Source organism: Macadamia integrifolia, chromosome 6 (assembly GCF_013358625.1).
Source record: "Macadamia integrifolia cultivar HAES 741 chromosome 6, SCU_Mint_v3, whole genome shotgun sequence".
Lineage (NCBI taxonomy): Eukaryota > Viridiplantae > Streptophyta > Magnoliopsida > Proteales > Proteaceae > Macadamia > Macadamia integrifolia.
Window position 1 is genome coordinate 25,895,992 of NC_056562.1, and position 26,360 is coordinate 25,922,351.

The 26,360-nt window shown below is 36.5% G+C and overlaps 4 protein-coding genes across 7 annotated transcripts; 2 read left to right on the plus strand and 2 right to left on the minus strand.

The window, feature by feature from the left end:
• Positions 1-817: 817 nt before the first annotated feature.
• LOC122080797 (putative F-box protein At5g55150) lies at positions 818-2,929 on the minus strand. 2 transcript variants are annotated; one of them, XM_042647654.1, is made up of 2 exons: positions 2,743-2,929; positions 818-2,097 (listed from the first exon to the last, which is right to left on the minus strand). In XM_042647654.1, the coding sequence occupies exon 2, from the start codon at positions 2,073-2,075 to the stop codon at positions 888-890; it is 1,188 nt and encodes a 395-aa protein (XP_042503588.1). In that variant the 5' UTR covers positions 2,076-2,097; positions 2,743-2,929; the 3' UTR covers positions 818-887. The 2 variants fall into 2 exon arrangements, with proteins under 2 accessions (XP_042503588.1, XP_042503589.1); XM_042647655.1 differs by having other exon boundaries at positions 818-2,100.
• A 5,280-nt stretch (positions 2,930-8,209) lies between these two features.
• On the minus strand, positions 8,210-14,609 carry LOC122080770 (protein SIEVE ELEMENT OCCLUSION A-like). The gene is made up of 7 exons (XM_042647600.1): positions 14,242-14,609; positions 11,721-11,828; positions 10,690-11,156; positions 10,319-10,440; positions 10,069-10,169; positions 9,399-9,917; positions 8,210-9,038 (listed from the first exon to the last, which is right to left on the minus strand). The coding sequence occupies exons 1-7, from the start codon at positions 14,590-14,592 to the stop codon at positions 8,469-8,471; spliced, it is 2,238 nt and encodes a 745-aa protein (XP_042503534.1). The 5' UTR covers positions 14,593-14,609; the 3' UTR covers positions 8,210-8,468.
• Positions 14,610-14,967: 358 nt separating this feature from the next.
• On the plus strand, positions 14,968-17,708 carry LOC122080771 (UPF0481 protein At3g47200-like). Of its 3 annotated transcripts, none has more exons than XM_042647602.1 (3): positions 14,968-15,596; positions 15,696-16,980; positions 17,046-17,708. In XM_042647602.1, exons 2-3 carry the CDS (start codon positions 15,739-15,741, stop codon positions 17,286-17,288), a joined length of 1,485 nt encoding a protein of 494 aa, XP_042503536.1. In that variant the 5' UTR covers positions 14,968-15,596; positions 15,696-15,738; the 3' UTR covers positions 17,289-17,708. The 3 variants fall into 3 exon arrangements, with proteins under 3 accessions (XP_042503536.1, XP_042503535.1, XP_042503537.1); XM_042647601.1 differs by having other exon boundaries at positions 14,968-15,237; XM_042647603.1 differs by having other exon boundaries at positions 14,968-15,237; positions 15,696-17,708.
• Positions 17,709-23,837: 6,129 nt separating this feature from the next.
• LOC122082175 (UPF0481 protein At3g47200-like) lies at positions 23,838-25,598 on the plus strand. The gene is made up of 3 exons (XM_042649653.1): positions 23,838-23,842; positions 23,964-24,408; positions 24,798-25,598. Exons 1-3 carry the CDS (start codon positions 23,838-23,840, stop codon positions 25,209-25,211), a joined length of 864 nt encoding a protein of 287 aa, XP_042505587.1. The 3' UTR covers positions 25,212-25,598.
• Positions 25,599-26,360: the final 762 nt, after the last annotated feature.

A 26,360-nucleotide genomic window follows, 5' to 3' on the forward strand; every position in this document is an offset into this window, starting at 1 on the left:
AGCTATGAAGAAAGTCCACAAAGTTTCTTATTTAGAGTGTAGCAGGTTGGATTAAAGGGCTTGGAACATTAGCAAAGTTTGGAGTAATTTTAAGGACTTAAAATTCTTATTTCTTTTTCCCAAACAACCACATCATGGCCTTGGAATGTGATTCCTCTCTTCTTGGATGTCTATAACCTTCTCTCTACCCTCTCTTTTTGACTTAGATCCACTAATGACAGGGTTATTCTTTTGGCAAATTCAGCCCACAAAGGTATGAAAAAACAAAACAATTGTGTCAATCTGTAATGCTGACATTAATTTTCTCAATGCTTTATCTTAACAAAATTTTCTTCCATTTGATAAAAAAGTTAGACTAAATTTCATGATTAGATATGTTCTATCACACAAACCCTTGTATTTGAAAATAGTTTAAAAATAAATTGATTTTATAAAATTCGAATTGGGTATACCCAATTCGAATTTTATTTTAATATTTAATAATTAAATCTCTCACATTTTGATAATGTATACTTGGAGTTTTCGCAGATTTTTTCTCATTTTAATGGTTAATTTAATTTCCACTTTATTTCTTTATTCTCCACTTGTGTTCTTTAATTTCTTCTTTTTAATCTAATTTTCGGTATAATTTTCTGTCAGGCCCTTGGTAACCCTTTCAATCAATACATGGGTACCACAAAAATCTAAAATATTTATGGAAATAAAAAATTTTACTTCTTCCAACAATAATCATAAAATAATAAAATAAAATAAAAAACCTTTATTGTAGCACACGCAACAAATCCAGCGTCAACGAAAACATTAAAACTTCTTCAATCAAAAGTCATAAATAAAAAATTAAATAACCAATATTCATAAATAAAAAATAAATAACCACAAACTATCCTTTATGGGGAAGGACAAATCCAAAAAGGTGCACAAATATAAGTTCGGATATTAGGGCCATCATAGTGATCATCTAATTCCTCAGTCTCCATTCGAAATACTCCCATGTCTTTACCAGCTCCTCCTTTAATAGAACTATCTGTCATAAGACTATATGTGTCGTCATCAGTGTAGTAGATACAATTAGATTCGCATCCTGAATGGTTAGTAGGGAAGATGGCGAAAGATGCATTAGTACCAACAAAGAACGCACGGTTGTCCAAGCTCTTCACCTTTGTCCACTTCTTGTCATCAAAATTGAATTTGTAAACATTAAATCCATCTGTTTCACGAACAAATTGCTTTTTCCCTTTTGGTGGTTGTACGTAGCCCAAATATAAAATCCGTGCCAACAAAAACAACTCTCCTTCTGACTCCACAAGATAAGACATTGCACAAATATCATAATCCTCTGGTGGTTCAGAAATCTCAATAGTCTTTGGATCAGGACAGGAAATATCAACAATTACCAATTTTCCTCCATCAGCGATGGCATAAAATTGACCATTCAAGTAGACGACATCATTAATACCTGTACCTTTAGGAGTGTATACAGGAGTCCAAACTTCATCTCCCAATCTCAAAAAGGCTAATTTCCTCCATTGGGAAAATATCCCCATAACCAAGCATTTTCCCTCATCTTCACAATGGGTGGTTCTTTTAGATGGTCTCGAGGACAATACCACTTTACGTATAAAAACCCGACGGATATATTCTCGTTCTACTCCAGGGTTGTATTGATTGGGGAGAGTTGATTGATGTGGAAGCCGAATTGAAACCCGAGATCGAGAAAAGGGGTTTAATAAATAAATCTCCAAATCAAGCCCTAGAGTTATCAACCAACCGTAGGAGGACCAACACTTCCTACCATGGGTCTCTGGCAAGTTCAAGTTGTAAACCTTTTTGGTGGAGAGACTGTAAAAGCCACGATTATCATCGTCTTCCTTCTCTGCAAGCATTAGCCAGGGATCAACAATAGAGAAGTGCCATTTGTCGATTGAAACTGATCGCCATGACCGACAAACATCACCAAAATGAGAAATATCTTCGATTGCCGAAAACTGATCCACAATCACTCCTAGAATGTCACTAGAAAGTTCAGCCCAATTCCCCATACCATTCCTTGTCTCATGCAAATGGGGTTGTGACATATTGACGGTTGAAATGATAGAACTACTAAAAAAAAAAGTTGTTAATATCAGAAGATAGAAGAAATCTTGCATTACACAAAACAAAACAAAAATGGAGTAAAACAAACATAAACTTGTCAAACAAATATCACTTTGAAAAAAAATGGTATGAAAAATACAACAATATACACACATAAATTCACCATTGTGTGTAAGCTCTCAAGTGTCAACTGCCAACATGGTACAATCAAACCACCATCCAATCCAGACTCCTAATCATTTCATAAGACCAAAGTTTTTTTAAATCAAAATATCCAGCAACAATCAATTATTTTTTAGTTTAAACACTTATAAATCAACAATGAAGAAGCCATGAGAATGTGAAAGACATAAGAGAGAACTGTGACGCAGCATACAGATTGCAGATATTCTAAAATTCTAGGATTCTTTCCAAATGAATTCCAAAGCATCGATTCTACATGGTTTGATCATTAAATGAAGTTCAAGCTAACACTATAATAGTTGTTCAAACAAAACCCACTCTAGCAGCAATGGTTATCACAATTGGAGGTAGCATAAAAACAAAAAAGAAGCCCAAGATTGCTAACAGTAGAAAAAGAAAATAGAAGAATCAATAAATCAATCCAATCCTGCTTGGATTTTTAATGAAGTTTGAAAATATCCATACCTGTCTAACCAACGATTAAAAGCAAGGGAGTAGTGAAAAATTACTGAAGATTGAAGAACTATTGAATGTAAATCACCTCGTTTTGTTCTGAACTGATAAGACTCAGATTCTATTTGAATTTGCAGGTAGGGTGAAGAAGAACGAAGAAGACAAGATGAGAGAGAAGAGTTCAGAAGCGTGTTTTATAGAAGCAAATAAACAACTTTTAGTCCTATCTGGAAACTGAAATCGAACTTTACTCTTCACTTTAAAACTAAGTGAAATATAGTTGGACTCCAACTATACTTACTAATTTAAATAGAGAGGATTTTGAGATGTAGGAAGAAAACAGAAAAAAAAAGGGGGATTTTTCTATCCTCTTTTCAGTTGCAGAATCCACGGTCGGTGTCGCACTGTCGCTCATGCTGAGGGTTTGGAATGATCCGCTGGCGACAAGATAACATGCACCTGGGGATGGGTAGGATTAGGGTTGTCTGTTCCAGGCCTGCATCGATAGGCCCAATCGAAACCAACACGTTTATAGTCTGATCTGGACAGACCCGATTAATAAATGTGTAGAGCTTGAGTTGGACATGTTTATAAATAGGTTGTACACCATGCAGCACCCAGCCCAACAAGCGCTCAATCGGCTTGATTCATTTATAAGTCTGACCTTAATCGACTCTTTAAACCCTACCTAGCCCGACTCTTTTAGTATTGCTTGAAATCCCCATTTCGACACCAATAAAACTCGAGAGTAAAAGAAAAGTCCAAGTGGGTTTACTCCAATTTGAAAAAGAAATTGAATTCCAAGTGAATTTACTCCAATTTGACCAAGAGCCTTTAACAATAGAAATGAAATTTATGTGATTATGGTGGTGAATTGATGGTGGGTTTGCAAGATGTCTTGAAGAAAAAATGTGGTTTTAGTGGAATAAAATTGAGTATTTCGACTATTGCATCGGCGTTGAGAAGGTGCGTTTAGGGATAAACAAGTTCGATCCCTGCTAAGGCCCGGTTAAAGCCCAAGATCAAACGGTCCAATTATAAATAGTACCATGTCCGCCCTTGCTAAGTCCATTTAGCTAAACAGGCGTTCATGGTGCAACCCCAAAATTTGGTCGAACTCAACTAGGCCCAATCGAGACTGGCCCTTCCCGATTGACTGACACCCCTAAGTAGGACTGTAGGATAAGAGTCTATAATATAGGGAAGGTAAAAGGATGAATACACTAGCGGATTACCTAAGGGAAAAAGGTTTGCTAGAGTTTATCTTTTTCGATCTATGAAATTGATAAATTATATGAAATAGGTTAGGCAAACTGTCAGTTTTTCTGAACTAACGACTCAACCAATGGAAGGGCTTCGATAAGAAAGGCATAGGGGATTTTATCCCCCCCATGTGTATCACATGTAATTGATATGATACAAAACAGATTTATACTCCAATTTTTATTTTTTATATTTATGCAAACCCATGGTGGGAACAATTTATATTAACCGCATAGAATCACGACATATCATTCAAGGAGTTTTGATTTTTATATCCCATATTTTAGATAGTTTCAGATACCTGTGATTCCATATTATGTGTTCAATTTTCAAATACGACAATGTTTGCTTTCTGAGTTCATGTTCCAGTATGGTTAAAAAAGATTAGCAAAAAACTTAAGCTATTTAATTATGTTGGCACAAACTTGGTTTACACAACCGCCGCCCCCCCCCCCCCCCCAAAAAAAAAAAAAAAAAAAAAAAGAAAAAAAGAAAACCCAACAATTCAGTTTATTTATATTTTGAACTAAATGGTATCGATCATGGATCCTTATCCTCTAATTAATTTTATTTGAAGTCATATTTGATAACAAAGCCCAAATTATGCATATCTTTTTCTAATTAGTTTTTTTTATGATTAACATATAATAAGGGCTTTGTGAACCATATCACACATTTATGTATCTCTTGCTTATTAATGCTTGTAAGTGGAAAATTATATTTATATTTCTCCTTCTATGGATGGGTTTCTAAGTAGATTTTGGATTTTGGGCTCTGATCCATGATCATATGAACTTTGGCCAACAATTAACCCACAAACTAGGGTTAATTAACAAGCTTTTGAGCCTTTGAGCTTTGGGCTCGGCCTTGTTAGCAAAAATGGGAACGGTAAAAAAAATAGAGACCGATGGTACCGGTTTTAAACAGTAAAATATTTTGAACGATACGGTCAAATAAACGGTCAGTAAAATAGAGAATGGCAAAAAACAGAAAACAGTCGGTACGGGTTTTAAACATGTAGATTTTAAAGAAACAGGAGTAAAAAAACAATGCTATACTCGTATAAATTAAGGAATTATTACATAAATATTTGCATCTAATGTTCAAAATAACTACAGTATCCAACACTAATGCATATATATCTCATGTCTCATTATAAGTTTTATGATATATAATTGAATATCATCCACTGCCAATTTTAAATTCACACACCACACATGTCCAAGTTTTGTTGAGCAATGTGACTTGGCTATGATGTTATTCATTATAGTCAATATAGTCAACACACTCTTGGAATAATGTATGTTCAGTTTGAGTTGGGAGTCATCACTTAGAAACATTTTTCAGCAAATGCATCAATTTGTATATCAATTTCGGGATCTATACATTAATATTGAGTTGAACGTGATATCATGAGAAATATAGGCCATTGAGTTAGCTTCAAGTCGGGGAAAGAATCAAGTGGATCAGCGTTCGGGAGAGAAAGATATGGTCAATTAAGTAGATATTATGTTCAATAAATTAAGTCTTAAAAACACAAAAAAACAGAGAAGTGTATAAACGTGTTTAGAACGGAAATGTTTGCCATTTGATGTTGTTTTAAGTATCTATGAGAAGCATACTGGAAAACGTGTGTTAAACGGTAAAAAACGAGAACGTGTTTGAAACCGAGGTTTAAAAGCGTTTTTGCTAACAGCGGGCTTGGCCCAGAGTATCAGACTCAAATTGAGGCCTCAGCTAAACCCAAATTTAGCCCAACTCGACCCTACCCTAAAATTTAAACCTTGGCCCAGCTTGCCAGCTGAAAAGCCCAACAGAACCTTGCTGGGCCCAAGGCGAGTTCGAGCTTGTCAAGCCAAACTTGCACGCTAATCAGTAATCACCAGTAAGGGTGTTAATTTTTATACCAAAATTGAACCAAATGGTTAAGCTGGAATATAAACCAATTATTATTAGGTTTAATTTTGATTTTGAACCAATAAACACCATTGTGGAATCGTTTAAAATTGATAAATCAAATAATATCAATTACAACGAATAATGAAACTATTACATCAAATAATCTGATTACAAACCGAATAAAAATTGATTAATCCAAATAATCGAAATGCTAAACCGAACTAAATCGATAAACCAAAACCCGATTAATCCATAAAGCGACCACATTCCATACAGTGCACCTGTACAGGACCATCACTAGTTGGGACCTTCATGCCATTGCAACAATGTTCTGCAACATACTTCACCCGTAGTCCTTCATTTAGCTCTTTTAGAAAATCTTTATGTTCTTCAATTCTTTGATCCACGTGTCGCGAAGCTGTCCAAACATTCGATCAATTTGGTCCCACTGGATTTCACAACTTCCTGTTTGAAGTCTTGGAAAATTAGAGCCCAACCATCCTCATTTTCATCGTAACTTAATTTGTTAATGATCTCTTTCCACATTGAAAAATAAATCTTCTTGGGGCGTTTTATCTTCTTCCAAGTGTGCCAAAATGAGAGGATACTTTCCTCAGGCCAAACCCTACTCTTGTTCATGTCCTTGATGATGGCCAAGATCCTTGACAACTCTTCTTCCTTCTTGTTTGTGCCAACATATGTAATCTCCATTTCAAAATTTGTTTGCGTAGTAATAATTTCCATCTTCTGGAGAAATCTTCTAATCCATTCTTGGTTATGACTTCCATAGAAGCAGATGATTTTCCCTTCCTCAACCTATAAAAATGAAATTAAAGTTTGAGTTGAAAATGATCCTTATAGATCTTGGGTCTAAGACATATAAGAAAATAAAATTTAATGCAACAATTTCCTATATGTGGGTTATCATTCAATCATTGCGTATATATGGGCCAGTTGGATTCCCTATGCGGGAGATGATTTCCTTAGTGGCTAGTGGTTTTAGTATACTCATTCTATTTGGACAGACTCGATTAATATATATGTAGGGCTTGAGTCCAACACGTTTATAAATAGGTAGTATACGGTGCAACACCTAGCCCGATAGCCGTCTGACCGGCCCCACACATTTATAAGTCTGACCTTAACCATAATCTTTTAAACCTGACCTAACCCAACCCTTTTAATATTGCCTGAAATCCCCATTTCTATACCAATAAAATTGAAGAGTAAAAGAAAAGTCTAACTGGGTTTGCTCCAATTTTCAAGATGAAAAAGAGATTGATCGATGAGCAAGCGTCTTTAACAATAGAAATTAAATTTAAAAATAAAATTTATGTGATTGTGGTGGTAAATTAATGGTGGGTTTGCAAGATATCTTGAGGAAAAATTGTGGTTTTAGTGGAATAACTTGAGTATTTCGACCACTGCATTGGTGTTGAGAAGGCCCATTTAACAATAAACAAGTTCAATCCCTGCTAAGGCCTGATTAATGCTCGAGATCAACAGGTCCGATTATAAATAGTACCATGTCCTCCCTAGCTAAGTCCGTTTAGCTAAACGGATGTTTTTTGTCCAACCCTAAAATTTGGTCGAGCCCAACTAGGCCCAATTAGGATTGGCCCATCCTGATTGATTGACACCCTAGGTAAGACTGTGGATAGTAGGAGTATATAATATAGGAAAAGGAAAAAGTTGAATACACTAGCGGTTACTTAAGGGAAAAGATATGCTAGAGTTTATCTTTTTTGATCTATGAAATTGATAAGTTATATGAAATAGGTTAGGCACGCCGTCAATTTTTCTAGAACTAACGACTCAACCAATGAGAGTGCTTGGCTAAGAAGGGCATAGGGGATTTTATCTTTTTTCCCCCTCATGTGTATCACATGTAACTGATATGATACAATACAAATTTATACTCCAATTTTTATTTTTTATATTTATGCAAACCCATGGTGTGGGAAAAATTTATATTAACCATATAGAATCACAACATATCATTTAAAGAGTTTTGATTTTTATATCCCATAGTTTAGATAGTTTCCAATTCCCGTGATTCCATATTATGTGTTCAAATTTCAAATAGGACAATGTCTGCTTTCTGAGTTCATGTTCCAGTACAGTTAAAAAAGATTAACAAAAAACTTAAGCTAATTAATTATGTTGGCACAAACTTGGTTTACACAACGAAAGCTTATCGGAAAATGGATCCACCCCTACCCCCACCCACAAACCCAACCCCCCCCCCACAAAAAAAAATCCTAAACTATGCATATCTTTTCCAATTAATTTTTTTATTATTAACATATAATAAGGGCATTGTGAACCATATCACACATTTATGTGTCTCTTGCTTATTAATGCTTGCAAGTGGAAAGTTATATTTATATTTCTCCTTCTATGGATGGGTTTCTAAATAGATTTTGGATTTTGGGCTCTGACCCATGATCATATGAACTTTGGCCTATAATTAACCCACAAACTAGAGTTAATTCACGAGCTTTTGACCTTTTGAACTTTGGGCCCAGCCCAGAGTATCAGACTCACATTGAGGCCTCAGTTAAATGTGAGTCTGATCAATCCATAAAGCGACCACATTCCATACAATGAACCTGTACAGAACCATCACTAGTTGGGACCTTCATGCCATTGCAGCAATGTTCTGCAGCATACTTCACCCGTAGTTCTTCATTTAGCTCTTTTAGAAAATTCTTAGGTTCTTCAATTCTTGATCCACGTGTCACAAAGCTATCCAAACATTCGATCAATTTGGTCCCACTGGATTTGACAACATCTTGTTTGGAGTCTTGGAAAATTAGAGCCCACCCATCCTCATACTCATCATAACTTAATATGTTAATGATCTCTTTCCACATTGAAAAATAAATCTTCTTGGGGCGTCTTATTTTCTTCCAAGTGTGCCAAAATGATAGGATTCTTTCTTCAGGCCAAACCCTACTCTTGTTCATGTCCTTGATGATGGCCAAGATCCTTGACAATTCTTCTTCCTTCTTGTTTGTGCCAACATATGTAATCTCCATTTTAAAATTTGTTTGCGTAGTAATATTTTCTAGCTTCTGGAGAAATCTTCTTATCCATTCTTCGTTATGGCTTCCATAGAAGCATATGATCTTCCCTTCCTCAACCTATAAAAATGAAATTAAAGTGAATTGGAAATGATCCTTGCAGATTTTGGTTTTAAGACACATAAGAAAATAAATTTAATGAAACGTATTTTTATATGTGGGCTAGCATCCAGTCATTGTATATGTATGAACTAGTTGGATGGGTGTTGACTGAATGGTATGGTTGGGTGGAATCCTATGCGGGAGATGTTTTCCTTAATGGGTAGTGGTTTCAATATACCATTCTATATTGTGTAAAGTCTGTATTGTTATGTGTGGACCTATTAGTAACTGAACCCATTATGAGAGAGACATTAAGACTAAAGATAAGGAGTTAAGACCATGCGTGTATCCTAACATTTAAGAGATGAGATTCATTACCCATTTGTCCATGTTTGGCTCGTTGGTGGAAAACATTAAGTCAATCGCACGGCTAAGTCCTTCTTGGAGCCTTTCTTCATCTTTTATTGAGAAAGGGTAGGCTGAAGGACCCCAAAACTCCATCATGGGAAGAGCATTGGTGTGTTTGATCTGGCCAGCTCCCATGTCAAGGATCACCAATATGGGCTTCCCTTGGAAATGCCATTCTTCTTTCACATGTTGCAGGAATGAAATTTTAATGGTGGAAGGATCTGATACCCAATACCAAGGCATGGAAGTGCCCATGTTAGAAACTGTTCTTTTGTTGTCTTCAGTCCAAGTAGTAGATTGATCCACCATCGGCACCCAAACAACTTCAAAACATGTGTTTGGGTTGTTCGAAGCAGCTTTGTAAGTTTTTATGAGTGATGGAAATTCTTCCTTTTGGACTTTGAAATCTGAGATGAACAAGGCAATGCACTTGCCTGTGAGCTTTTCCAATGTTACCTGTAACTTTTTTGTTTTGGTAAAGAATGTTTCCTGTATAACACCACATCCATAGAACATTAGTTCAAGCAGTAATTTATCTGCAACTTAGATCCTCAGTAAATTCTCATCTACTGAGAATGTGGCAGAGGAATGCTGGCAACATATACATTCAAGTCAGATATGAACTTTGCATCAATCTAACCTTTCCTTTGGTAGCCCGACTTAGAACCAATTCTCCTGTTTGAGAGATCAACCCAGACATGAACTTTAGAATGTTTAGATAACTAGGTCCAGTATCGATCACTGTCACAAGAAAGAATATCAGAATATATATAGGAAAAACCTTAACCTATTTCTAATTGCCCAAAATATCCTCAATTATAAAGACATGATTAGTTAAGAGTAAAAACTATAGAGTAATTTCAACTGTCAATTAGTGGGTACGAACTCACTGTATTGAGCATGGAGACCAATGGCGTACATTCTTCTTCTTGCATAGACATAAGATTGAAGAAAAGCTAGTGTCTCTGAAGACTTTCTCATTTGGTGGAACTCAGTGGCTAAAGTTGTGTACCTGAAAAACAACAATGATAATATTGAGGGGGTCTTTTACTGGGTACCAAAAAATCTCATTCATTTTGGACTGTAGGGGTAGGGGTCATCAGTCCACAACCTCTAAAGCCACTGCAATGTTGCAGTGAGCATCCGAACACACACCCTAAGGGGCTCCCAGCCACCGGCTGCTCACTGCACCTTTGTGGTGGCTGCAGAGGATGTGGACGCAGGTAGAGGTAGGGGTATGGGTAGAATATGATATTCTTACTCTTTGTTCATTCTCACCAATGCAATGTCATGAAAGAGGCAGGTGACAACACTATACACAACCTGGTACCCAATAACAAGTACTTCTGGATATTCAATAGCAGCATTACTCTTTTTATATGTAGCATACCAACTGGTAGCGAATTCCTTTTCAAATTCAACAAGCCATTTGGTCAACTCCCAAATTCTTTCCACCAAAGTCCTTATAGATTCAAGGCCAGACTTCACGGAATCAGTTGCTTGGATCAAACAATGAGGTCGCTTAAGTATACATATTGATCGTGATAGATGATCTTCTTCTGTAGTCAAGGGTGGTTCCACGGTTTGCCAAAACTCGCCAAAGCTGATTGCAAATGCAGCCACCAGCAACACTATTTGAGCCGCCCAAGAGTAATCATGTAGTGAATCAAGCAAGGCTACTGTCACTTCATGTGCATCATCCACACCACATGCACATCTTGATATCATCTGCCAAAAACAAGTAATAGTACATAATGCATATAAATATTGGGAGGAGGAATCCTGCTGGTCTAGTGTTTTCCCTGTTTTTAGAGGGTGTGGATGTCTTTTCAAAGCCCCCCTAAAAAGTCGGCCGTGGGAAATGCTAGACCAGCATGATTCTTTCTCCTATGCATAAATATTATTTGATATTTGAATACATGTGTATAATTATTTGAGTTTCATCCTAAATGTCTTTAATCGACTCATCCATTATTATTATTATTACTATTTTTGGTAAACAACTCATTTATTATTAATGTTTTTTTTTTTTTTTTTCTTTTTTTTTTTTGATAAGCATTCATTATTAATGTGAAGAAAAATGTTCATATACTTATAAATGAGTCATGTACAATAAGATGATTGGTAACTCAGGTCCTCATTAACTTCCCGTAAATCCAGTAGAATAATAAATATCCATGCTAAATGCTGCACTAATGTCTTGGTATTTTTTCTAACCCAAAAAAAAAAAAAAGTCTTTGTATTTTTGCTTTATTTTGATATATAGTTTTGGCTATGCTCATCTATATTTACCTTCCAATAAAGCTCATGTACAGTCCGTTGGATGCTACTATCAATTTGAAGTCCTTCAGTGGATCTTAGGCCCTCATTAATTTTCTCATGCAAATTTTGTTGGGAAGCCTGTAAAAGAACAATTCATAAATAAATGTCAAGATATTTAGTCCTCCCGCATGTGATGCCATAATTATAGTAATACAGTTTACCAAAAAAAAAATATATTAATACATAGTCTTAATGAAAAAAAAATAAATGTATAGACGATCTCAATCAAAAAATAATAGTAGAACCCATGATTAGGACCTCATTAGTAAAGAAGTCATCATCTTAATCTGATAAGATAATCAAAATTTGCCTTAAAGACCTATCAATAAGTCATCCATTTATATTGATTATCATCATTGCCTTAAAAGATCTCATCAACAGAGTACACCAATAAGATCTATATAAAGATGCATGGCTTCACCAAAATTATAGTGGCACATGTAAGAGCTACATGCCTAATGGATGCCAAGTAATTAAAAAATTGAAGGAAATTTTATTATTGTTATTATTATTATTATTTTTGCTAGAAAGAGAGAGCATTATATATTAAGATAAGGAGTAAGAAGATACAAACTGAGGGCAAGACACTCCCTTGTAGTCATCCAACAAAACATGAGAGAAAGAAAAGGAAAGGGAATGTTGTCCTAGAGAACAAAAAATTGATGATTTAAAAAAAAAAAAATCAAATCAAATTGAAGGAAAACCAACCATCAAATTATTAAAAAATCGAAGCAAAACCCTCCCTTATGAGGATTATCCTCTCCCCTACATCATAAGTACAAAAGCTCCTTTATGCTCTTAGAAATCTTGATTGTTAGTTTCTACAATTCCACGTGTCGGCCTATTGTGTTGCGTTATAGAGCACGCACCATTTGATTTTAAGGGGCATTACTATCACTTATGAACTCCCCTACTTTCAATTTTTTTTCTTTTATATTTTATTTTTAAATTTTCCTATATGTAAACTTTGGAAAAATTACTTGGACACCCCTTGTCCTATGGTCATATTGCTTGAGAGATTCAAAATTTGAAACCAATACTTGAAACCCCATGTGAAAATCGTCTGCAACCGCTAAACAGATACAGTGAGCATCAGGTGACTGGGAGCCCTTTGGGGTGTGTGCCCAGATGCTCTCAGTCGTCCGATACTCACTACACCTCATCGCTCGTTACAGAGGATGTGGATTTTGAAACCTGATCGTGTTAGTCTTACGTTAGTGGTTGAATGAAAATATTGTTTTATCCATATGAGTATTTCAATTAAAACTTGTAAAATTAAAATGACAAATTTATCCCTTGATATTCTAAATTGATTTAAGTAGTGGGTGAAAAGATTCCTCATCTCCCATCTCAATTCTATCACAATACCGATAAAAATTAGGGCATCAAAATTGAGCGATCAGACCTAAGTCATCAATGCTCAAATTAAATTTGACATCGAAGTGATTAAGTCTAGTTTACCAATCAGCGTAACTTCTTGAAACACAAGAAATAGATGGAAGAGAGAAAAATACAAATAAGATAAAATAATGACGTCAAATCTTTCTCTTTCACTTCATATTATTAAATTTATTTTCTTTTCTTGTTTCAAACATGGCGAGTGACAAGTTTCAATCCCATGTGAAATTTTGTTTGAGGTAGTAAAGTTTAAAGACAAGGATCTAAGTATTTGGGATCATTTTAGGTCCGGACTTGGGATCATCATTCATACTAGGTAGAAGGGAGGGAGAGAGGGAGGGAGAGAGAGAGGGTCTTGGAAAAGTAGCCCGGAGTAAAGGTGTGAAAATCATATGCAATTATTGTATTGATACAGTGAATATCGGGTGGTTGAGAGTCCTCTAGGATGCGTATTAAGATGCTCTTAACTGTTCAATGCTTACTACTTAACTGTTCAATGCTTGCTACATAACACTGTTTATTGTAGAGGATGTGGGCTCTGGGATAACCCAGTAAGCAATTGAAATGGTAATTCCCTCACTTTTCCTTTCCAAGACCATTTGGATGGGGATTAGTGTGGGGAAGTGAAGGGGAAGGAGAGATCGGTCTTGCCATCGATACTTATAAGATCGGTTTGAATTGAATTGATACCATGAAAAAAAAAAAAAAAATTTCCTATTCAAATTTCAAACGGCTCCTAAGGATTTTCTAATATAAGGGGTTAGGGAAAATGTTTACACAAAGTAGTTATTTATTTATTTATTTTTAATATCGACACTAGATCAGTTATATAGGCCAAATTGACTCAGTATCACTCTGAACCGATTCCACCCTCTTAAGAACTCTGCTGAAAATTGAAATAGGTGTCTTCAGCTTTGAAGCGAGAATTTTACATTGCAAAAAATGATTGTTACAAGCTCCTCCACAAGGGAAAAACATAATCTTCCCTATGGACGATCTAGGGTTGCTAAGAAATGAGATAAAATCTACCCAAAAAAAAAAGAAAAGGAAATGAGATGAAAGAAAGTTAAGGAGAGGAGAGAAATCAACTCACCGGTTTGTCGTTGAAGAGTGCATGGTGGAAGATATTCTCTATCAATCCCATCAAGTCATCATAGTTAAACTCTCGAGACAATCGACCTCCTTCCTCAACATCGATTATGCCGGGGATGTCCGAAAAAGACTGCAACAATGAAAATGGTAAATTCTTGTCATCGCCATTATAAAATATCCTCGTCACACCCAAATTTCGTCTTAGGATTTCGAAATCCTCAGGGGAGATGATATGCTTTATGATCCCTAGATCCTCAGATGACAAAGATTTTCCACTATTTTCTGCGACGGAAGAAATTACTTTCCCTAAAGCTTTGGATTGCTTACGCGAGAGTTTGTATGCTTCGGCCATTCTTACTTCACACCAAATTACTAATCTCTCTCTCGCTCTCTGTGTCTGTGTTTTATGTGCGCTTGTGTTTTCAAAGGAATAGGGATTGAGTGCCAGTGTTCATCTCAAGGCTTTACACCATTATCAACAAGCCCTGATGAGGTTGTAAGAATAAACAAAGGAAAAAGAGAAATTTCTTGGCTGCTTTGAAACTCTATTCCTATCTGCCGACTAGATTATTGTAAAAGGAGACGTGCTGGTTTGGTTCACTGATAAAGTCCAAGTCCCAGCCGACAAGAAAAAGAGCAATTTCTTGGCTGCTTTGAAACTCTATTCCTATCTGCCAACTAGATTATTGTGAAAAGAGACGTGCTGGGTTGGTTCACTGATAAAGTCCAAGTCCCTCTCGACATGGCTACTCGTCTATGGTTACGCCAAGAGAAACCGGTGAAAACTGTCGGTACTCTGCGTTTATGGCAACCACACTCTGTAGTCCTTGCTGATCTCTCTCTCTCTTTCTGATCTGAGAGTAGAGATTGCGATCCTCTCTGTTGTTGTGAGACTATTCATTTTATTGTTGGTTTTGATTACAAGATACCTAAATTGAACATGGTGGAGTAAACGTGCTGCTACTCCTTGTTTTCATTTTCTTTCCTATAATTCAAGGTACTTCACTACTTCTGATGCTGTTGCTATTTTTTTGTTTGTTGGGTTATTTATACACTCCAAAATTCCACTTTCCTATGTTTTGTGATTAACAATAGCTGCTAATTACATGATAGATTGTTAGAGTTCCATTTAGGTGAAAGTTTTCCATCACTGTGGATGAAGAGAATCCCACCATTCATATGCCATAATGAACTTCCCTGTGTAAACTATACTTCAACCCATGAATGAATTACTAAATTGTTTAATTTCCTGATAATTTTATACTTTAAGCGCTTATCCTTGGCAGGGGAGGGGGGGGGGGGGGGTGGAGGACAAGAAAAAATCCAATGAGTTGTTATTTCTTACACAAAAATCAGGTGATCCCCTAGGGAAGGCTTCTCGAGTGTTGTTTTGCTTTGTGTGTGTGGGTGGGTGATAGGTTTTTGTTGGTATTGACCAAGATTATATTTTGTCAGTTATCTGCACACTGTATTCAGTAGAAGAGTGAAGCTTAATGTGATGCCTAGTACTACAGATACTTTGGAGCAACAAAATGAAGGTGGCCAGTGCATTTCCCTTCGGATTGGAGATCCAGAAAGTACATTGGTGGCATCTATCCAAGAAATATTAAATGTTGTCCCACGCTTGTCCTCCAATATCTGTATTTATCGTGTTCCTGAGAAACTCCGGAAAATAAATGAAGAGGCATACACACCTCAGTTGGTCTCCATTGGCCCTTTTCACCATGGCAAGGAAAACCTAAGAGCGATGGAAACACATAAATGGCAGTATCTGCATTCATTTATATATCGAAAACCTGACATAGCCTTGCCAGAATATGTCAAAACTATGAAGCAGATAGAAGAAAGAACACGCCAATGTTATTCAGAAAGCGTCAGTATCAATAGTGACGAATTTGTAACAATGATGCTAGTTGATGGATGTTTCATCCTCGAATTTCTCCTCAGAAATTTGCCACTTGAGCTGAGTCATAGAGAAGATCCTTTATCTAGTACTGATTGGTTGTCTAGTGCCATAAAATGTGACTTTATATTACTTGAAAATCAGTTGCCCTTCTTTGTTCTTGAGCGTTTATACAAATTAAACCAAGGAGATGGATTACATTCCCTCATTAAAATTATTCGCTTTTCCTTTTCTCGTATGGTGCCAGAAGAGGAACAAGTTTTGAGACAGAATTCGAAATGCTCCAAAGTAAAGCAGATGCTTGCTTCTGTGTGTAATTGCTGCTCCTCTTCATCCTCATGTGCAATGCTGAGAGAGAATGGAGAGACAGATTCAGTCTCGACTGTCGAAATGCCTGACCTAGTCTTCAGAACCTTCCAAGTAAAACATTTGCTTGACTTTTTAAGGGACTGCTACATCCCTTCATTACCTAAGATGTCTTTGGGAAATGAGAAGGAGCTTGAATTTCCCAATAATGTGACAACACTTCATGAAGCAGGAGTCAAATTTGAGGTGGTCACAGGCAAATGCTTATTGGACATAAGTTTCAAAGAAGGAGTTTTGGCCATCCCATGTATAAATATCCAAGATTGGACAGAGTCTCTTCTGCGGAATATGATTTGCTTTGAACAATTACATTGTGTTGCCCCTAGATACATCACAGATTATGCAAGCCTCTTGGATAGCTTCATTGACTCTTCCAAGGATGTCATACTGCTACGTGAGCATGGTATTATCAAAAGCTTGTTAGGAGACCATGAGCAGGTGTCTCTACTATTCAACAAACTTGTCAAAGAGGTAAACGTTGATGCTGGTGATTTTTATTTTTGTGACATCTGTCAAGATTTGAATGCGTATTACAGGGTTATTTGGCATTCATGGAAGGCAAATTTGAGACATACTTATTTCAACACGCCATGGACAGTAATTTCAGTTCTTGCAGCAGCTGTACTGCTTGTTCTTACATTGTTACAGACCATATACACTATCAAATCTTCTCATTGAAATATTTCTGTTGCTCTAATCAATTACTTGAGTATTCAACATTGGGGGTTTTGTTTTGGTACTGGAATAATTCGATTTATGGGAAGTGGTCGGTAACGTGAAGAAATTGCATGCAAGATTCAACGTGTTCTTGAACAGCATCATCAATGAATAGAAGTCCTTTTGGCAGCAGGTGTGGCAATGGGCTCCAAAACTTGGATTTCTTAAATATCCTGAGTTCGGATCATCTGGAATGCGCATTGTAGGGATTGCCTTGCATCCAACATTTAGATAGGGAAAAAATTCATTGAAGTGGTGTTTTGAACTGAAGTGCTTTTTGTTTATTTTGTTTATTTTGTTTTATATATATATATATATATATGGATGAACTTGATATTTTTGTAATTTGCCCTCCCCTCCAGAATGTAGATTGTATGCTGGAGATGGTGGGTTGCAGATCCTCTGGAATTTTCAGTTCCTTGTTTATTTGTGTAAGAAATGGACATTAATTCCATGAATTTCTTGTTGGAGGATTCATCTAATCCACATTGGTACATATGCATAGACAATGCTGATTGCCATGATCGAGTTTTGGGGCCCTGTAGTAATGATCTGCAACATATTTCACCTGTAGTTCTTCATTTACCTCTCTTAGAAAATCCTTAGGTTCTTGAATTCTTGATCCACTTGTTGTGAAGTTGTCCCAATTATCGATCAATTTGTCCCCACTGGATTTGACAATATCCTGTTTGGAGTTGGTGAAAATTAGAACCCACCCATCCTTCATGCTCATCGTAACTTAATATGCTAATAAATTCTTTCCTCGTTGCAAATTGCACATCCATCATCGTCTCTGGGCATGTTTATTTTTTTTTTGTAAAAGGGTAATTTTATTAAGAAGGAAAAATACATCCAAAGAGGAGAAAAAAAGATACGGCTGAAGCCACTAGGCCAACTTGCTGTCTCCACCTTCGGCGAAGCCATCAGCAGAGAAAGCAAGCGAGCAACCTAGCAGAATCTAAATCTGTGCCTATTCGCACCATCATTCTCAAGCTCTGCTACAATGCGATTAGGAAATACCACCGAAATCTCAGACAATCCAGCCTTAGAGGCGCTTTTAGCTAAAAAATCTGCAATTTACACCATTATCGTCTCTGTGCCTATTCGCACCGTCGTCTTTGGGCATGTTGACATCTTCGAAGTGCACCAAAATGATTGGATTCCTTCCTCATACCAAACCCTACTACTCTTGCTATTGATGTCCTTGATGATGGCCAAGACCCTTGGCAATTCTTCTTGCTTCTTGTTTGTGCCAACATAAATAATCTCCATTTCAAAATTTGTTTGCACTGTAAAAAATTCAATCTTCTGCAGAAAATTTCTTATCCTATCTTCGTTATGGCTTCCATAGAAGCAGATCATCTTCCCTTCTTTAACCTACAAAAATGCATGAAAGTGTGAATTGGAAGTTATTCTTGTAGATCTTACTAGTTTTAAGACATAAGGACAACAAATTAAAAGCAAGATTTAAGAACTTGTATCGTTTCAGTGGATTCAAAATCATCGAAATACCGAAATTTTGTCGAAATGGTGTACTTATTTTCATGTGTTTTGCTGGCCATTTGGGGAACTAATGGTTGAAGTAGCCGAAATTAGTAAAATGACCGAAATGGTTGAAATTTTGATGAAATAATGCATTTTTTAAGCCGAAATGACCGAAATTTTTCAACATTTATGGTGAAAGGGTAGAGCTGAAGAGCCCCGAAGTTCGATCATGGAAAGAGCATTGATGCGTCTGACACCCAATACCAAGGCATGGAAGCGCCAATGCTAGAAACCCTTCTTTGTTGTCTTCAGTCCAAGTAATTGTTTGATCCACCATCATTGGCACCCAGGTAACTTTAAAACTTGTTTTTGGGCCTTCAGCTTTTTCAATGTTACCTTTCCTGGGGAATGATGTCTGAGAACCAATTTTTCTGTTTCAGAGATCAACCTAGACATGAACTTTGCAATGTCTTTATGATAAGGTCCACCAGTGATTGCTGCCCAAAGAAAGAAAATAGATTGTCTTCGTAACGAGGGCCGTCATTTTTTTTATTATCAAAAAATTAAAAGAAAATAGAATGACCATAGAATGACCATGTACATACACAGTCATGCACAAAATCTTTTGTTTTTTTCTATATAAATGTTTTAGTAGACGCAGGAACCTACTCAAGTTAGGATCCAATTGGATTGACTTTAACCCAACTTGAAGTTTAGTTTGGGCTCAAGCACGTCCACTTTTTAAATTTCACATTCAAATTCAATCATATATGCACCCTATTGGTAGTAGTCAAAACGATTGTTGTGAACCTTATGGTTTACCATAAAAAAAAAAAGGGTGCACCTTATAGACTTGGAGCTTCAGGTCTTTATGTTTGCGGCTTGTCAAATCTCATTCATCTATACAATAAACATGTGCTGGGGATGGAACGGGGTGGGGATTGCATATTTTTGGAGGGGGAGGGGGAGGGGGAGGGGGAGGGGGTTGGAGGATGATCTCATGTTCATGATTCACTTGCACGTACATGTTAGAGGCCAACACCAATATTTTCATATTTTTGCTTTATTTTGACATAGTTTTATATGGTTGTCAAGATAATACCTCCCAATAAAGCCCGTATATTGTTTGTTGGTTGGTATCCAATTCAAGACCTTAATCAGTTGGTCTTAGGCTCCCATCGATTTTTTTTCTCTCAAAAAATTTCCAGGGAAGCCTGCAAAGCAAATAATTCTCAAATAAATGCCAACAAATATTTACTCCTCCTGTGATTTCTTAAGTACAGTACTACAAAAAAAATCAATCTACTCGTGTTTCAACCAAAACCATACAACTATAAGAACCCATGATTAAAAGTACCTCCCTAGTAATGAAATAAGCTCAATTGATAACTATTGGTGTCTCAACCAAAACCATCAATTAATGGACTACCTAGAACAACGATTAAGTCATTGATGGGGCACATCAACAGGGTGACATAGTTTCTATTACTTTCAATAGATACATAGACATTTGAAAGAGATTAAAAACTTAGGGAAAAAGAATGTTATCAGACATTGTTCTTTATAGTTTACACTTTACATAGGGAACATTCGTTCTTTATCCTAAAAACTTAGTAGTAGGAGTGAAATAGGGCCAGATTTTATAAAACCCCAGTCCAACCCTAAGTCCTTTTAGCTAAAGCTAAGTCTAGGCCCTCTAAAAAGTGAAGTACCTAATATTTCCTCCCTTAGCCCCTTAACCCCTCAACCCAAAATCGAAAAAGACCTTCTTCATCCCCATATCGTTTTCTCTCCATTAAGAGCATCGGCGAGCATGTTGGTCACAGCAAGCACGATTACGCTGTTATTTTTGGAAAAGCCATCCATCTCCACAACAGTTGGTTAATGGTCTGCTCCCTCTTATCGTTCCCATTGGGGATATTAGAGGTTGACTGGGTTTGAGGCTTCGGGGCTATGAGGATAAGGTTCTAAGAGTAGAGAGACGATGGTGAGGTGTTAGGTTATGTGGCTTCAACTTCTAGTACCGGCGGAGGAGATGAAGAAAAAGAAAAAGATTGGTTGTTGATGTTAATTAATAGTGAGAGCGAGAGGAATGCTTTACGAAATTGAAGTGAAAATAACGACAACAAGAGCGGTTTGGGAGCGTATGGTCATCAGATTCTTGGAATTGGAATTAGGTTTCCCTTCAAGGAGGTTTTGAGTGATTAAAAGCTTACTTTTATTAGAAAAGGAAGACATGGGGTATTAAGGTCTGGTGTTTCTGGGGAGAAATGGATTCGAGTACCCATGAAAGTCGAGGGCAGGAAGGTGTTAGCATTGCTGCTCGTTGAAGCCATCCTCTGCTCCTTCCTCCTCTCTTACAATGATGGCTGGCCGCCTTATCCTCTCCTTCACTGAGGCTTTAGAATATAGAAAGGGGAGTTAAGATAGATACTTGAAGTTCAATTAGAGTGGAGAATTTTGCTCTTCGATAGAACGCCAGAACCTTAGATCTCTCTTTGAAGATCTTTCCTGTAAAATCTGTTTTTATTTCAGTGATTAGTCCCCACTCACCATCACCATTAAAATTGAAGAAATGTGTAGCACGTATGATGTGTTCATGCATTTTAGTTAAAAAAGGATAAAACCATCATTTCAAATCCTCACTTAATATGGACTTACGGTAGGGTGTGTGGGCATAATTTGAAATTATGCAGGGATGTCTCTCTAATAGTGGGGTGTCACTGTAAATTTCCCTTATATGTATGGGGATTTTTTATTTTAATTGCTTCAAAGGACCCCCTCTTGATACAACATGAAGAGAGAATCTCATCCACAAGGCCTAACGGTGACTGACCCTAACATATCATGTATCAAATGACTTTCCGTTATATTACATGACTTTCCATGAAATCTATAGAACATGGATTTTTTTTTTTTTTTTGGGTAAAACTATAAAGCATGGATGAATGCACCTATTTATGCAAAATGAGAGGGTGACCCATAAATTTTACCATTGGAAATCTAGATAACATGCAAAATTTTAGATTCAACTGAAATCACAAATTCTTCTACTGTTGTGGGGAGGGGGGGGGGTTCATTTCCTGCTAGTGGATGGCAGCCAAAGAGAGCAGCCAAAACTAGTGTCGGTTGTCCCAACTCTAGGGAACGGCAACTAGGAGTTGCACATGGAAAAATGGAGAATTATTATTGAAAATTATCCTTAGAGGATGATATTCCCCCCTTTGTTACCAAACACAGCCTAAAGAAGAAAAGAAAAGAAAAGAAAAGAAAAAAGAATGCAAAAAAGAGAAATAAATAAATGAAATGGTAAGAAAATAAAAAAATATGTCTATTTAGCTATTAACAGAAGAAAAGAAAAGTTTATATTTTCTTGTGTTTTAGGTAAGATTTTTTTTTTCTTCTGGCAACTGTTAAGAAACTTCACCATTCCCAAAATAAGTTTTGAAATTCAAAAAAAAAATCTTCTCTTGGTTCACGACATATGGAACACAATGCGAATTTCTTAAACCAACAAAATACTACAATTTTTTACTTTATTCTTTTCTTCTCTAGACTGATAAATATAGCCTAAGTGTGACATTGTATTAACGAGATTGGACATGGAAACAAATTGTAAGAGGTGAACCAGATAGCGGTTATTTGTGATACCCTATATATGCAGCATGTCGACCTAGCCACAGCATGCATGCCCAATCTGATTAATGAAAATATAAAGGAAGTTTAACTATAGTCGTAAAGTTGCAACTTCGCCCAACCCTTAAAGCTTATGGGCTGCCACTTTAGTTTACCTTCGCACAATTTCATCTAAAGTCTATCTATTTATTTAGGTAATATATTTTATTTATAATTGTAAGGAAAATTAAAGAGAAGGAAAGTGAAAATTCCAAACTAATAAAGGAATCTTTTTAATCATAACCCTATATGATTATCTAAGCTACTTAAATTTCTTATCATATTGATTAATGATAGAATTGAAATGTAATTTTTTTATTTTATTTTTCAAATCCAAATAATAATAATTGAAAATTTTAAAACATTTTCCTCCCCTCCGCTCTCCCTCAAAAAAAGAAGAAAAGAGGAAAAACTACAATCTGGTAAGGCTGTATATCGATTTGGTTCCGGTATTTGGTTCGGTTTTGGTTTGGTTCTGAATGATGATAAGGTGGACCAGAACAGAATTGAGAACCGACTCGGTTCCATATTTAGATGTTGAAGCCGATTCAATTCGGCTCGGTTCGATTTCAATTCCAATTCGATTCTAATATGCGGTTTTAATTCGGTTTTGCACCTCGATTTTAATTCAATTATGAAAACGGTTCCACTTTTGGACCATGATTATGATGGAACAAAATCCATAATGGGCTTTAGTTATGGGCTGTATAGCCATTGCTAATCCAAATTGTCTTAGCATATAAATATGTGATAATAAATTATAAAAAACTCTTACAATCTAAAAAAATCTCTCTCAATGATACTAGGATTTTTTTCATTTGTTCAGTTTTGGTTTGAACTAATGGTTCTTACACCCTAAACCGAAACCAAGCCGAACCAAGGTCCATACTCATACTCAAACTGAATTTGAACCGAATTTATTCGATTTGGTTAATTCGACTCGATTTTGGATTCGGTTTGAAATTGACATCCTTACAATCAGGTGCCATTTTTAGGTACATTTACCTATGTGGCAAAGTTATACATGAATTCTTGGAAAATTTTGGGTATTGGCCCTCGTAGATGTTTGATCATTTGTCATCTTGAATATATGAATAATAATGATAAATGGCTGGCATAGGATAGGTACAAGTCTAATTTGTAGGTTTGGAAGTCTTTTCCAAGACTGAGATCCTTCATCACATGACATAGCATGTAGCGCACGCTACAAAGAAACCCGATCTGTCTTTTCCAACCCCTAACTAATGTTTTGACAATCCCAATAAAACTAAGCAAAGTGATACAAATTTATCAAAATACCATTTAGGGTCATTGTTAGGTTCAAAGTTGGTCAAACAACTTCGAAATTAGACCAAATATTTTGTTTAATTTCAATGCTGACCAGCTATGAAGAAAGTCCACAGTTTCTTATTTAGAGTGTAGCAGGTTTGATTGAAGGGCTTGGAACGTTAATGAAGTTTGGAGTAATTTTAAGGACTTAGAACTCTTATTTGTTTTTTACCAAACAACCACTTCATGGCCTTGGAATGTAAGTCCTCTCTTCTTGGATGAAGCTATTAAATCAAATAATGATCCAGATCTGATTTAAATTCCATCGGCCCTTTTCACCATGGCAAGGAAAACCTAAGAGCGATGGAAACACATAAGTGGCAGTATCTGCATTCATTTGTAGATCGAAAACCTGATATAACCTTGCCAGAATATGTCAAAACTATGAAGCAGATTGAAGAAAGAACACGCCAATGTTATTCAGAAAGCATCAGTACCAATAGTGATGAATTTGTAACAATGATGCTATTTGATGGATGTTTCATGCTCGAATTTCTCCTCAGAAATTTGCCACTTGAGCCGAGTCATAGAGAAGATCCTGTGTCTAGTACCGACTGGTTGTCTAGTGCCCTAAAATGTGACTTTATACTGCTTGAAAATCAGTTGCCCTTCTTTGTTCTTGAGTGTTTGTACAAATTAACCAAGGAGATGGATACCATTCCCTCATTAAAATTTTTCGCTTTTCCTTTTCTCGTATGGTGCCAGAAGAGGAACAAGTGATGAGGCAGAATTTGAAATGCTCCAAAGTAAAGCAGATGCTTGCTTCTGTGTGTGATTGTTGCTCCTCTTCATCCTCATGTGCAATGCTGAGAGAGATGGAGAGACAGATTCAGTCTCAACTGTTGAAAAGCCTGACCTAGTCTTCAGAACCTCTCGAGTAAAGAATTTGCTTGACTTTGTAAGGGACTGCTATATCCCTTCATTACGTAAGATGTCTTTGGGAAATGAGAAGGAGCTTGAATTTCCCAATAATGTGACAGCACTTCATGAAGGAGTCAAATTTGAGGTGGTCGCAGGCAAATGCTTATTGGACATAAGTTTCAAAGGAGGAGTTTTGGCCATCCCATGTATAAATATCCAAGATTGGACAGTCTCTTCTGCGGAATATGATTTGCTTTGAACAATTACATTGTGTTGCCCCTAGATACATCACAGATAATGCAAGCCTCTTGGATAGCTTCATTGACTCTGCCAAGGATGTCATACTGCTACGTGAGCATGGTATTATCAAAAGCTTGTTAGGAGACCATGAGCAGGTGTCTTTACTTTTCAACAAACTTGTCAAAGAGGTAAACATTGATGCTGGTGATTTTTATTTTTCTGATATCTGTCAAGATTTGAATGCGTATTATAGGGTTATTTGGCATTCATGGAAGGCAAATTTGAGACATACTTATTTCAACACGCCATGGTCAGTGATTTCAGTTCTTGCAGCAGCTGTGCTGCTTGTTCTTACATTGTTACAGACCACATTCACCATCAAATCTTCTCATTGAATTTATATCCGTTGTTCTAATCAATTACTTGAGTATTCAACATTGGAGGTTTTGTTCTGGTTCTGGAATGATTCGACTTATGGGATGTGGTCAGTAACATGAAGAAATTGCATGCAAGATTCGAAGTGTTCTTGAACAGCATCATCACTGAACACCTTTTGGCATTAGGTGTGGCAATGGGCCCCAAACAAGGATTTCTTAAATATCCTGAGTTCGGATCATCTGGAATGCACATTTCAGGGATTGCCCTGCATACAACATTTAGACAGGGAAAAAAATCATTGAAGGGGTGTTTTGAACTGAAGTGCCTTTTGATTTTTCTTTATCTGAATGAACTTGATATTGTAATAATGGTGCTGGAGTTTTGTATATATCCCATTTAATATCTGCCCCCATTTCATGTGTATCCATTGGTACCCTGTTCCTTTGAATTTCCATCCAACCTCTTCATCTTTTCTTTTGTGATCCCAAATCAAGGTCTTGTACCATAAACCTGTGGATAATTAGATACTCACTTTGAGACTATGAAACAAACAAACAATTTAATCCCTTGCAATTTTCCTACAGAGTTCGATGGGGAAGCCTTTCCTAAAAGGCCCAAAAAATGTGCCACATGGATTGAAATCAACTAATGGAAGGTAGCACACAAGAGTTTGATTATAATTTAACATTTTATAATGCACAATAGATCGAAATCAACTAATGGAAGGTAGCCATTTCCATGAATGGACTAATTAATTAATATCCATAAAGAGCCCGCATGCCATACAGTGCACCTGTACAGGACCATCACTAGTTGTTGGGACCTTCATGCCATTGCTGGAATGTTCTGCAACATGCTTCACTCGTAGATCTTCATTTAGTTCTTTTAGAAAATCCTTGGGTTCTTGAATTCTTGATCCGCGTGTCGTGAAGTTGTTCAGACTATCAATCAATTTGGTCCCACTGGATTTGACAATTTCCTGTTTGGATTCTATGAAAATTAGAGCCCACCCATCCTCATGTTCATCGTAACTTAATATGCTAATAAACTCTTTCCTCCATGAAAATAGCACATTCATTGTCTTGGGGCATGTTGATGACATCTTCAAAGTGCGCCAAAATGATATGATTCCTTCCTCAGACCAATCCCTACTATTGTTGATATCA

Bases quoted from the DNA above. Each gene is read 5' to 3' on its own strand.
- LOC122080797 (XM_042647654.1), bottom strand. From the start codon at position 2,075: ATGTCACAACCCCATTTGCATGAGACAAGGAATGGTATGGGGAATTGG.
- LOC122080770 (XM_042647600.1), bottom strand. From the start codon at position 14,592: ATGGCCGAAGCATACAAACTCTCGCGTAAGCAATCCAAAGCTTTAGGG. The intron at 11,829-14,241 runs GTGAGTTGATTT...GTTCTTTTACAG, and splicing joins CACTCTTCAACGACAAACCG to GCTTCCCAACAAAATTTGCA. The intron at 9,039-9,398 runs GTAATGAATCTC...TCATTTTTATAG, and splicing joins AGCCAAACATGGACAAATGG to GTTGAGGAAGGGAAGATCAT.
- LOC122080771 (XM_042647602.1), top strand. From the start codon at position 15,739: ATGCCTAGTACTACAGATACTTTGGAGCAACAAAATGAAGGTGGCCAG. The intron at 16,981-17,045 runs GTAAACGTTGAT...TGCGTATTACAG, and splicing joins TCAACAAACTTGTCAAAGAG to GGTTATTTGGCATTCATGGA.
- LOC122082175 (XM_042649653.1), top strand. The intron at 24,409-24,797 runs GTATGGTGCCAG...TAAATATCCAAG, and splicing joins TTTTCGCTTTTCCTTTTCTC to ATTGGACAGTCTCTTCTGCG.